Source organism: Leptodactylus fuscus, chromosome 1 (assembly GCF_031893055.1).
Source record: "Leptodactylus fuscus isolate aLepFus1 chromosome 1, aLepFus1.hap2, whole genome shotgun sequence".
NCBI lineage: Eukaryota > Metazoa > Chordata > Amphibia > Anura > Leptodactylidae > Leptodactylus > Leptodactylus fuscus.
In genome coordinates this window covers 326,102,913-326,116,011 of record NC_134265.1, presented here as the reverse complement: position 1 = coordinate 326,116,011, position 13,099 = coordinate 326,102,913, and the positions used below count along the sequence as shown (strand labels likewise).

Below are 13,099 nucleotides of genomic sequence, written 5' to 3'. Positions count from 1 at the left end.
AGTGGATGAAAAAGACCTGCGTGGATCCCTTTATAGCCAATAGGTTCCATATGCAACCACTACTATAGCGATCCGACGAACCAGGACAATGGACAGGCAATGTTAATGTGAACCTAGCATTATCCTTGAGCTGATGCAGGTAATTTCTTCTCAAATAATTCAAGCACTCAAAATATAGTACAATATATCAATATGAAATATTTAAAAAAATATTTAAAAATTGTGAGATTCGCAAGACATTACTGCCCAAGAGTGTTAAGGCCAACTTGATCAAATGACATGGACTCATGAATATCGAGGAAGGTTTCGAAGATTTGACTGTACGTGCCATGTTGGGCTGAAGACTTGATATCCGATCTTGTGCGTAGACGTAACCGAACGGCTGGTGTCACCTGTAAGCATAGAAAGGGTTAATGCAGAAGCAAATTAAAGTGAACGTCAGCTAGAAAAACAGTCTCTTTTCTGCCAGGAACCTCCACTTTTGTAAATGGGTTTTGTCTAATTGCAGCCATTCTCTATTTATGTGAATAAAGTCCAGTAGAAAGTCCACAACATTCGGATGGGGCAAAAAAGTTCATACTACATTTAAAGGGAATTTGCCATGATAAACGTAACTATTTTTGAAATCATCTTTTTATTTTAAACATAATTTTTTAAAGAATTTTTACATTTAAATTTAAAAATTTCCCTTTTTTTTTTTTTGTAAAATTTCAATTTTTTTTTTGTCTTCTCTAAAGTTGCCTGCTACTAGGTGTCTCCCTTCTTTCTAACTTGCTGTTCACTCCCTGTTACTAAGGTAGTTAAGGTAGGTCTTTTCTTCCTTCCTTCCTTTCCTCTCTTCCTTCCTTCCTTCCCTCCCTCCTTCCCGCCTTCCCTCCTTCCTTCCTTCCTTCCTTCCCTCCTTCCCGCCTTCCCTCCTTCCTTCCTTCCTTCCCTCCTTCCCGCCTTCCCTCCTTCCTTCCTTCCCTCCCTCCTTCCCTCCTTCCCGCCTTCCCTCCTTCCTTCCTTCCTTCCTTCCTTCCTTCCCTCCTTCCCGCCTTCCCTCCTTCCTTCCTTCCTTCCCTCCTTCCCGCCTTCCCTCCTTCCTTCCTTCCTTCCTTCCTTCCTTCCTTCCCTCCTTCCCTTCTTCCTTCCTTTCCTCTCTTCCTTCCTCCCTCCTGGATCACCTATATTATGGTCACTTGGGCTTTTCTCAACTATTTGTTATGCTACTTTGCAGTTATTCTTGGCAGATTTACATGTAGAGAAAGCAATAGTTGTAGAGGATGGGTGAGGGGGAGAGCAGTGCGCTCTGCATTGTACACACTCCCTGCCTCAGAGAGAAATGCAAAATGTGCTGCAGTCATAATAAGGGCTATTAGCAAGAGAAAAGCTTATAGGGCACCATGTATGACCTTGAAGACATGTCTGTTCCCTTTAGCTTGAGGTATCGTAATGCTCCTTTTAGGGGGCATTCACATGAAGTAAAGTGGCGCTGATTCTGGCACGATAACTTGCGGCAGAATCAGCGCTGATAAAAAGACTCCCATTGATTTCAATGTGTTACGCTCATTAAACGGAACCCATTGAAGTCAATGGGAGTCTTTTTTTTTTTTTTTATCAGCGCTGATGCTGCCGCGAGTAATCGTGCCAGAATCAGCGCCACTTTACTCCGTGTGAATGCCCCCTTAGTGTGATCACCACTTATTTCACTAATGACAAAGAAGGAAGGCGCTGTCACATGGCAGCCGCTCCATTCTCTCTGTGAGGAAGAAGTAATGACATCTGCTCTGCCCTTTCTTTATACCAATGACAGATTGGTGATGTGCCGGCTCAGGAGCAAGCTTGTATCTCATTGCATTGTTATAATCTATAGAGTATGTAATAAGAACTCTGGCAGTGCCATATATTCTACAGGTTATACTTACTATGATCATCCAATCTCAGTGGAGGAGCTGTGGGAGAAAAACAAAAATAAAACACAGTAAGTATGGATAAGTGCACTGGAGTGATGGGGATGTCTTTACAAAGTTTTTCTTTTTATCTGGAAAACTAATGGAAGAATACCTTTTCTAACTTTTAGAATTTTTCTTGTTATTGTATAGGGCAACCAGAAAATAGACGAGGGTTGAGGACACGTTGCAGGTTATTCCTCTGGCAACTTCCATGGAGGTGAATGAGAGCATCTTGGCAACAATTTGCTTATATAATATTTGTGTTTGCCATCACCTGACATTAAAATGGATTATCCCATTAACATAACTAAGTTTAAATTTGTAGGCAAAAGTTAAACATTTTTGCAAATATAAAAAAATTAAAATTTTAGGCTGAGGCCCCACGTTGCAGATTTTGCTACTTTTTTTGAGCCGAAGCCAAGAAAGGCTACTAAAGAAATGGGAAATATATGGGATGTTCTTATACTTCTACCTTCTGCTCAATCCAATCTTGGCTTTGGCTCAAAAAAATACAATAAAATCTGCAACAAAAAAAGCTGCGTTTCTAATAAAGATTTCCTCTAATCATCTTAGTGGTGACAGTCTGTTGTCTTGATTGGTTGCCACTGGATACGATCATCAATACAATTATTATTATTATTTATTTTTAGAACACTACTAATTCCATGGAAGGAGAGAGGGCAGATCTCTTTTCACATCCTCTGCAGGAGATGAATTTGCAGAGTCTCACAGAGTAATAAGGGAGAGTATCTACTACTGACTAGCTGCTTGTGTTATATCTGATGGGATGTTAGTCGCAGACAGTAAGTAGCTTTCCTGATTGTGTTCACATTTCTCTTTTTCTGCGTTATAACCTGGATTTGCAGTCCAGTCTCCCTCGATTTCCCACAGTATGTTCACTTTGGCTTTTCTTAGCTATTTGTTTGCATTTTATAGTTACTTCTGCCAGAATTACATGTAAAGAAACCAGTAGCAGTAATAATGGATGGCATGGGGGCAAACTTCTCTGTATTGTACATGCCCCCTGCCTCAGAGAGAAATGCAAAATGTTCTTCAGCCATAATGGGGCTATTAGCAGAAGAACATCTAATAGGAAATCATGTAGAAAGGTTTATCCAGCCAGAGAACAGGCTTCCCAGTAAGACCCTGCACATATTTCAACATTTTAATGAAAACTTGGGTACTCTCTAAGACACTTCTGCCCCCCTTCTAGTGTGATCAGCAGTGATCTCACTAATGACTAAGAAGGAAGGCGCTGTCACATGGCAGCCGCTCCGTTCTCTCTATGAGGAAGAAGTAATGACATCTGATCTGCCCTCTCCATACAGTAATGATAGATTGGTGATGTGCCGGCTCAGGAGCAAGCTTATATCTCATAGCGCCATAATCCTAAGCATTGTTATCATCTATGTCTATATATACAGTAGTATGTGACAAGTAGGGTTGAGCCGATCTTGAGATTTCAGGATCGTTTTTAAAATCCGATTTTCGATCATTTTCCATCAATCATGAAATTTGCTTGATCGCCGATCGGCATCCAATCATTCCTGATCCCAATCGCTCAACCCTAATGTTAGCTTTTCCCACAGTGATTGGCCAGTAGCCAGTCATTGTGGGAAATAACCTCCAACCTCGATCCTGCCGGAAAAGATTGGGATCAGAATTCCGATCGTGATTGTGAAATTTACTCGATCACCGATCGGAATCTGATCTTTTCCGATCACTCAACCCTAGTGACAAGAACTGTGGCAGCTTCATATATTCTACAGGTTATACTTACAATGATGGTTCTATCTTAGTATAGGAGCTGTAAAAAAAAAAGCAAAAATAAAACACATAGTAAGAATAAGAAGTGCATTGTAGTGAGGGGGCTGGGGATGTTTTACCCACTTTTTCTTTCCTTTGGAAAATTAATGGAAGGATACACTTTTGTAAGTTTTTCCACAAAGTTTGACCTCAACTTTAAATGGTTATATATCTGTTCCTAAGTCCCGACCCCAGGACTGCATAGAGCTGAACTACTCTATGCCGTTTCCATAACTACCTTGGGTATATAGCTATAGGGCCCTGGAACCTGAAGGGTTCTCTTCATTGGACATTAAAGGGGTTTTTAAATTTGTAGACAATTAAAAATGAAGTTTTTGAGAATATAAATGATTAACAATCTTGCAAAGTTTGGGTCCATTCACACGGGTTAACGTGCCGCGTGATCTGGCCGCAAAATAACGTAGCGTATACGATCCAGGCTCCCATTGAAATCAATGGGAGCTTTTACGGCGCGCAAAGTCTCACACGCCGTATACGTGCCAGATCACGCGGCACATTACTCCGTGTGAATGGACCCTTTTAAAGATTTCCTCTAACCATCTTAGTGGTGACTTCTGTTGTCTTGATCAATTGCCAACGAATATGACCATGAAGGCAAGAACTTTCTATGGTCTGGGAGCCAGCCATGAGTCCAAACCAAAAACATACAGGGACAGGACATACACGAGAAGATAACCTGTCCACAATAAGGACATCATGGCTGGTTATCAGGAGGGGACAGGACATACACGAGAAGATAACCTGTCCACAATAAGGACATCATGGCTGGTTATCAGGAGGGGACAGGACATACACGAGAAGATAACCTGTCCACAATAAGGACATCATGGCTGGTTATCAGGAGGGGACAGGACATACACGAGAAGATAACCTGTCCACAATAAGGACATCATGGCTGGGTTTTAGACAAGTTCCAGACCATAGAAGGTTCCTGCATTCATGGTCATATCCATTGGTCACCGATCAGGACAAAAGTGAGATTAGAACACCACGAATTCCATGGAGTGTTACATATGAAGAGGATTTACATATATAATACAGAAACAAGTACAGTAAATTAACCTAGTGCCTAACTGGTACAGCGGAAAAGACCATGTAAGGGCTTACAATCTATGAGGGTAGAAGCTGTCTAGATGGTGGTATGGTGGCAGCGGCATTATTGGAGGTTGTAGGCTTTCCTGGAGAGGTGAGTCTACAGAGTCATGGTGGAGCTTGTGATTGTGGGGAACTGTCTTATATGTTGTGGTATTGCATTCCAGAGCTCAGTGACTTTATACATAACACTGGTGAAAATAGATTTTGCTGCATACACTTTTTTGTGATCAAAGGAATATAGAGATTTATTTTACAATATAGTTAACCCCTTTTGACACAATGCAAAATATTGGTATAGAAAGACAGACTAGATCAATTGGATATGACGTTTCGGTCCTTAGACCTTCATCAGAAGCAATCTAGTGTGGTAGCAGGATCAGTATAAGTGTCAAGGCATCCTGCTACCACACTAGATTGCTTCTGATGAAGGTCTAAGGACCGAAATGTCATATCCAATTGATCTAGCCTGTCTTTCTATACCAATATTTTGCACTGTGTCAAAAGGGGTTAACTATATTGTAAAATAAATCTCTATATTCCTTTGATCACAAAACAGTGTGTGCAGCAAAATCTATTTTCACTAGTATATTTGGGTCGAAGGACCTTTTTTCGCTAGCACCACATATAATCTTAGAGTGTGCGGTACCATTGACTTTTTTGCTACTTTATACATAACACTGTCATAGGATGCCAACTTTGCCAGGAGAAATTTGTGAAATCCATGTTTTTTTTAAGTATGCCTACATCGACTGTTGTTAGGATTGACACATGTTCGGTAGGGCACCCTAAGGGCTCGTTCACGCAGGGCAAGAGGGGGCAGATTTTGGCACCGAATCCACCTCAGAATCCGCCCCCTCACAATAGAGGTCTATGTAGACCACTAGCTTCCTTTTTTCTGTGAGCGGTAAGGTCCCAATCATGGAAAAAGAAGCGAGCTGCCCTTTCTTCAGGTGGATTCCGTGACTGATTCAGCCGCGGCATCCACCTCGTGGCAGCACCCTCCGGACTAGGCCCATTCATTTGGGCCTACTCCAGAGTGGGAAGCCGTGGCAGGCGCATTTTTTTCCTATTCTGACACGGCTTTCTGCGTCAAAATCAGGACCAAAATACGCCATCCCGTGCCCTGTGTGAACAAGGCCTAAAGGGAACATGAAAGTGTAGGGACATCTAGAAGGGGACCTTAAATAGTGGGAGCAACCTGGAGGGGGATATTATACTTTGGGAAAAACTGGAGGGTGATATTATCCTGTGGGGGCAATTTGAAGGGGACATTATACAATGAGGGACATTATAATATAATGTCTGAGGGGCCACTGGGGTGGGCCAGGTTAATGTCTGATGGGTCACTATGGTGGACTGATTAATGTGTGATCCCACTGCAATGGGGCATTTGACTGTGTGATGGGCCACTGAGGGGCATTATATTGTATGTGGCCAGTAAGAAGGCATTATACTATGTAAGAGCCACTAAAGGGGGCTTGTAATTTGTTTTTCTTAGTGTTGGCGATGGGAAGGCCCACTTATGAAGCCATTGCACTGGGCCCACCAATGTGTTAAAACTAACTAACTAATGACAGTATATACAAATGTTTTTGTCTTCACTCCTAGGTGCCCAGTGGTCACTTACAACTGGTAGTCTACCACCACAAAAATTTCTACTATAGCCTTTATATGCTGTTGTGGGGCAGAACATCGACACAGGGAACAATCCTTTCTTGCTCCTGATAAATTCTACTATTTACAACATCTCATATAGGTGGTTTAGAAGAGATTTCGGTGGTGGTCCTTTAAAGTGGTCAGTGGTGACTAACATTTTCATGAAGCTTTCCCAGCCCCAAGTAAGTGTCATATGATGTTTTTATTACTCACCTAACCCAAATTAGAAATTGTCTGAGTATAATAAAATGACATATACATAAGTACAGAGACAATCTTCTTACCGGATCTAGTGGATTTATTCCTAAACAATGAAGCAAGGTGATCATATTCGATGAGCACTAGAGCTTCTACCAGGTGGTCTCGATGGGTCCTCATTCCATTCTCACTTTTATTTAACCAGATCTGCAGCATCTGGTATTTCTGTTCCCGTAGATTAGGGTAGAGTCTTCGACATGCCTCCATCTCTGACTCTTCGACAAGAAGAACTCTCATCAGGTGAATCCAGTCGTCACTTTTAATATGTAAGATCAAAGTATAGAGCTCATCTACGGAAAAGTCTAGAGGGAAAAAGAAACGTTACATTACAGTAGAATTCTTATCTCCAGCTGCCTCTGTTAATGGGGGGTTTACATGCTCTAGCTAAGGTTTTTTGGCCTGGTTCTGACCCTACGAACCAACACTTGGCCCCCATTAGCCGTACCCCATATATACAGCATTGCGTGAGAACATGCCTTATTTTGAAGGATTCATAAAAATAAAAAATTCCTCCATATAAAACCAGAGAGATAAAAAGGTAGAGTACGACAATCTTAAAGTTAAAGGATTTTATATTATGACTCCATACAACTCAGAGGTTATGGTGATGTACCTAAAGTCTAAAATGAAAGGGAACTCTAGTAAAATTACAATATAACAATGTGTGTAAGTAGATCACACTTTAATTTTTCTTTTCTTCTGCTCTCCCTTAGAAATAAAAAACAGAAAAAACAATAAAAAATAGATCCCAACATTGACAGTAATCCTTTATGAAAAACGGTCTGTCTATTGATGGACAGCAACGGATCCCGAGGGTCCACATGGTTTATAATGGGGTTCATTGGATGTCCATTATCGATGAGCGTTGTGCCCATTAGTTGTGATTGGCTTTTTCCAGCTCAGACTTTCAAGATACAAGATACAAAGGGGCTTTATTAGCATAACCAAAGAAAAAACATTTGGTATTGCCAAATCAAAGAATGGTTGGGAGTGGGCGTGGGGGGTTGTGGTTTGGGGGTATGTGTGTCCTTGCGGTCTCGTTGTTCTTGTTTGGGACGTGTGGGTATGAGTGGGCATAGGGTGGGTGGATGGTGGGGTTTAAAGTTCTTTGGGTGGGGGGGTTTAATAGTCTTTTGGGGTCTCATCTTCCTCTTGTTTGGTGACAGCTGGACACGTATTGGACAGTGATCTCCACCGTGGGCTCCTCTTCTCCCAATATGATGTAGAGTTTCCTCTTCTTGTCTGCAGATATGAAGTCTGGGATGTGGGCAGAGAGTCTTTGGTAGTAGATGGCCCTCACAGCTGAGTATTTGGTGCAGTGTAGCAGGAAATGGGCCACGTCTTCTAGGGCCCCTTGGTCGCAGTGTTGCCACAGTCTGTTTTCCCGTGGCTTGTATGACTGCTTGTACCACCCCGTTTCAATTTCCAGGTTGTGAGCGCTCAGTCTGTATCGGCTCAGGGTCTGTCTGCGTTTGGGGTGGGGTATTCTTTCTATGGGTTTATCCAACTGAGCATAGTCAATCATAGTATGAGGAGTACAGTCCAAAGATGAGACCTTTTGATCTTTCATATCAGCGATCGGTTGGGGTCTTATCACTTTAGACCCCACTGATCACAACTTCTGACATAATCACATCTAGAACTTTTTGTGAAACTGTACATACTGTACACTTTACATTGAAGAATAAATTAGGATAGAAGGCCGCAGGTGAGACTAGAAGCCAAATAGTAACAGTCAGAGCATTAAGAACAGATCTGTTATTACTCACGGTTTGGGGGTCCATTGGATGAAAGGGCTAAAATAAATAAAAACATAACATGAATGAACAGGGGGAAGACTATAGAGTTCTTAGAATAGGAAGTGGGAGGATGCTATATACTGTATAATGAGAGGTATATAGGAGGATACCTGCTACTGCTTGCTTCAGCTGTTCCATTTTTAACTGAAACTCATTTTTAAGTTCTTTCAAACTTCTGTGTTTTCTTGCGGGACCTGGAGCTAAAAACATTTACAAAAACACATGTATATATTAGGATATCAGAGATTTGTATGTTTTTTTTAAAGATAGTGATAAACCCATAGGTGGTGCAGAGGTTGTCCTTACACCTTGACCCAGTACCTTAGGTCTCTCTGCTCCATAAGAAGACAATGGCATAATGAGTCATTACTTATTAGATATTTTGACATTGGTTACTTTTGGCCTCACTTGTTTCACATTTGGTTATTATTTTCCAGTATAATAAAAAAAACTGACTAGTGTCTTGGGAATACTCCAGAGTTTCCTTCACTAGAGCCCTGTTACACCTCCTGATTGGAAGCAACACCCTAAAGGCACCATTCTCACTGTCTAAAACATGCAAGGACAAGTCCTATGCTATAGAGTCTTGTGTTCATTGTCTTTTCGAATAGAATATTCCATTCCTCCCCAGAAGGGTATTTTAGAATTGAAAGCTCACATACAATAAAATGAAATCCCTATTTGGGGATCATAACCAATTTCTACCAAAGCTCAATTAATTGCAAGTAACATCCCTGTAAGTAGTGACATCTTTCGATTGATTCTCTGAATGGACAATCACATTAGCAAGTCTTACTACCGTGTTTCCCCGAAAATAAGACAGTGTCTTATATTATTTTTTTGTCCTAAAGATATGATATGTCTTATTTTCAGGGGATGTCTTATTTTATTTTTGTGTGCTGCTGCCACCACTGCACTATGCTGAGATGTGCTCGCTGCGCAAAGAACTGTATGAAGAAAAACATTGCAGTCGGCTGAACACTGAGTGCGCTCTACGTGTGCACAGGAAAGCCGCATGTTGTATCCAGTGTTCCTGCTGCTGTGGGATGAGCTGGGAGAGTGGATCTCCCGCCACATATGATGCTTAGTGTATGCACAGCGGGCATCTCCCAGCTCATCCTACCGCAGCAGGAACAGTGGATACTATATGTTGCAGCGGCGTCAGCAGCCAGCATGCCTGTGCACATGGAACATCACGCAGTATTCAGCCGGCTGCAATGTTTTTCTTCATACAATCTTTGCGCAGAAAGATTATTTTTATTGGGGGATGTCTTACTTTTGGGGGGTGCCTTATATTAGGTAATTCAACAAAACCTCTGCTATGTCTTACTTTCGGGGGATGACTTATTTTCGGGGAAACAGGGTATGTGTGGTATGTTCTGTTTGCATCCGTTCATACTGTAGGGGCAAGTAATCTGTCTGGGGTAGGCTTCATTTGAGTGGATTCAGTGCTCATGTCCATAGTGATGGGCTGACACCAATGGGGGGACCTTGAATCTTCTTAGAACCAATATAAGGTCTGTAATAAGGTCCAGCACCTAATACATACCATTTATGATACTGGTGTCTTCTTATGTGGCAGGGGAGGCCTATGATCATCAGAGTTAAGGGGCGACTATAACTTCTGCACCCACTATAGATATTCCCCTTTGTATATTGCAATGTAACAAAATAAAACAGAATATTTATCCACAACTATGTACATATAAAATGATAATAAATGGGTCCGAATGATTTACCATCTTGGGTAGGCTTGTTGGAGTACTGACACACTTGGACTATAAGGATACTAAGGGCCTCGATATTAGATTCCAGGAGTGATCCTATTTTCTCTACTTTAAAAGAAGCAAAAACAGTTATTAATAGCATACTAGTATATACAGGTATATCGTATTATTCAGACTGTGAAAACTTCTGAGCTATAAGACGTGTACAAAAAAATTAAAAAATTAGGCAAGAAATTTTTTAAAAAAACATTTATATGTTCAGTTTAAAGATTTTCATGTGGCATAGGATACAGGGGCACAGGGATCTAGTTTATAAAGGTCCCATTGTCATAAATGTGGGTGTGTACCAAGCACAGTCTATGGGCAACCAAATAATAAAAATATTTAAAGGGATATAGTGAACACGCAATTAAATCTGTAGGCAGCATGCTATAGAGCAGGAATAGCTGTGCGGTAAGAGATTTAGTAATATGACTTGTCATTTATTCATTAACATTTCTACTCTTTCTCTCTTTAAGAGTCCAGTGGGAGGTCCTACTGTGATTGACAGCTATCTCTGTATGCGCAGTCAGGGGTAAAGCTGTCAATCACGATATAGTACCGCCCACTGGACTCCTAAGACCAGCATAAGCAGAGATTTGAGTTAGTAAACAACAGTTTTACCCATTTTCGCTGGATTTACTGCTCTGAATACTGTGCATTGAGAAAGACTCCTAGCAATATAGTAATATCTAAGATGCTAAGAGTCCCTGCCCCCAGTGACATGGTGTCCTATAGTGAATATAGTACTAGGCAGTATGTCGCTGGGAGGCAGGGACTCTTAGCATCATACATAACTATACTACTAGGAGTCCCTCTCCCTGCATGATGTTCAGGCTGGTAAATCCAGCAAACACACAGATCGGTCATGTGAATCTAGTCTTATACTGAATCTTTTGTTCCTTGTGACAAATCCCTTTAAATCACTTTTCTTGAAGCCAAATTTTGGTACGTACATTCTTCTTCTGTGTTTCTTAATGGACCTGAAAATACAATAAACACAACATAATAGTGAATAATATCATAAAATAATAGCAAAATAAACTATGTCTTGTTTGAACAATTACATGAAGATACTCCAGTGGATTTCTCTATTTTTATACTTTTATACCATTATATACTATCTGTCTAGTCGTTATAAACCCAGCCTATCACCCCAGTCCCGCAGATAGATAGGTTAGTGTCTCCTGACTCAAAAGGTGTTTTCCCCTTGTGAATCGTTGCCTCCATTGCCATGATATTACTGTGTTTGTCATAATGCAAATGAGCTCTTTGGAGCAATGGCAACACCCTTGTTGCTCCACAGAGCTCATTTGCATATTCACAAAAATCAGTGACATCTCAGCAACAGAGGCAGCGATTCACAAGGAGAAAACATCTTTTGAGTCAGGAGAAACTAACCTATCTATCTGCGGGACTGGGGTGATATGCTGGTTCTGGTGACACTAACCTATCTGGTGACAGACTCCCTTTAATATTATCAGTGTATTTGCTGAAAAGGTGGAAAGATCTTGCAACCCATTAAATTTTGAGCCAAATGGCAGTATAGGCATTTACTCTATGCAGGAGACTGATGTGTTATTAGATCTCACCTGGTCTTGGTAATCCATCCTCGCCATTGGTGTCTGGAGGCTCTTGCAACTTTAGGTGGCTCAGCGAGAGGGTTGACGACAGTGTTTGTGCTGCAATGACATAGATTATTATTACAACAACTATTATATGTTTTAGAGACTTTGTCTATCATGAATACACAGAGTGCCTGGACACTACTGCTCCATCTGCATCCCCTTGTAGCTTCTCCCTGCTCCATACATTTGAGTGATGGCACCCATTATATAAGCTTGTGTATAATGCACCGATTAATAATAATAGCAGAATAACTACACTACTTACGTTCTTCTTGAGTATTCCTTGGGGTACCTGCAAATGTAGAGAAATACCTTGTAGGTGTTGCCAAATCATTATAGGACATTTAATGTATTCTTCCATAACATACAGTAATTCCGGGCTAGTTGCCAGAGCTCAAATTCACTTCTGTAATCCTTCACTTCTATAATAATGTACTAATGTATGAGCAGTGATTCCTAGTCAATAGACCCCTATGTGCAGCCCTCAGTGTCAATGTCCAGTAAACTGACTTTACCCTATTTACCTATAACCAGCCCCAGGGGAAGGGGCTTGCTGAAAGATTTTAGATTTCTCTTTTATACATTCTCTTCACTTTATTAATTGACAAAAAGAAACTATTAACCCTTCTATTTAAGAACGCATTCTTACTTTTCAGCATTTTGTGTCTAAAACTTTTGCACCACATTGTATAGCAGCCCCCTCCTCACTTGGTGAGATGTCCCCTGACTACTGTGTCCAGGAGGAGGTGACTGCACATTATCACAGCTCCCTTAATATTGGGAGACTTATACCTACCTGTCTCAGGGTTATTCCATGCAGCCATTTATCCTATTAGTGGTTATGATGAACGTATCTGAGGAAGGAAACAAGATACATAAGAAGAAATAGGAATTGAGAAGAAGACAATCCTGTGTAAATATAAGAAGGTCCAGCTGCCAGCTCATCTCCATGGGTCTTACTTCTCTAGAGACAGCCGGACCTGGTCACACATTTCACTTGTGGTGGCCACTGCTTAGGGAATAGACATTTACATGGTGGTTATTCGCATGAACTGCCACCCAACCGTGCCATATATGAACAGATTTACCCTTGGTTCACATCTGCATTTGGTAATCCGTCATGGTAGCGGCCTATT

The 13,099-nt window shown here is 41.1% G+C and overlaps 1 protein-coding gene across 1 annotated transcript; it reads right to left on the bottom strand.

Annotated features, from left to right (window-relative positions):
- Positions 1–285: 285 nt before the first annotated feature.
- LOC142182737 (uncharacterized) lies at positions 286–12,787 on the bottom strand. Its single transcript, XM_075261076.1, has 10 exons — positions 12,760–12,787; positions 12,229–12,255; positions 11,928–12,017; positions 11,292–11,318; positions 10,309–10,404; positions 8,680–8,769; positions 8,540–8,566; positions 6,797–7,072; positions 1,908–1,934; positions 286–392 (listed from the first exon to the last, which is right to left on the bottom strand). The coding sequence occupies exons 1-10, from the start codon at positions 12,785–12,787 to the stop codon at positions 286–288; spliced, it is 795 nt and encodes a 264-aa protein (XP_075117177.1).
- Between the last annotated feature and the right edge of the window lie 312 nt (positions 12,788–13,099).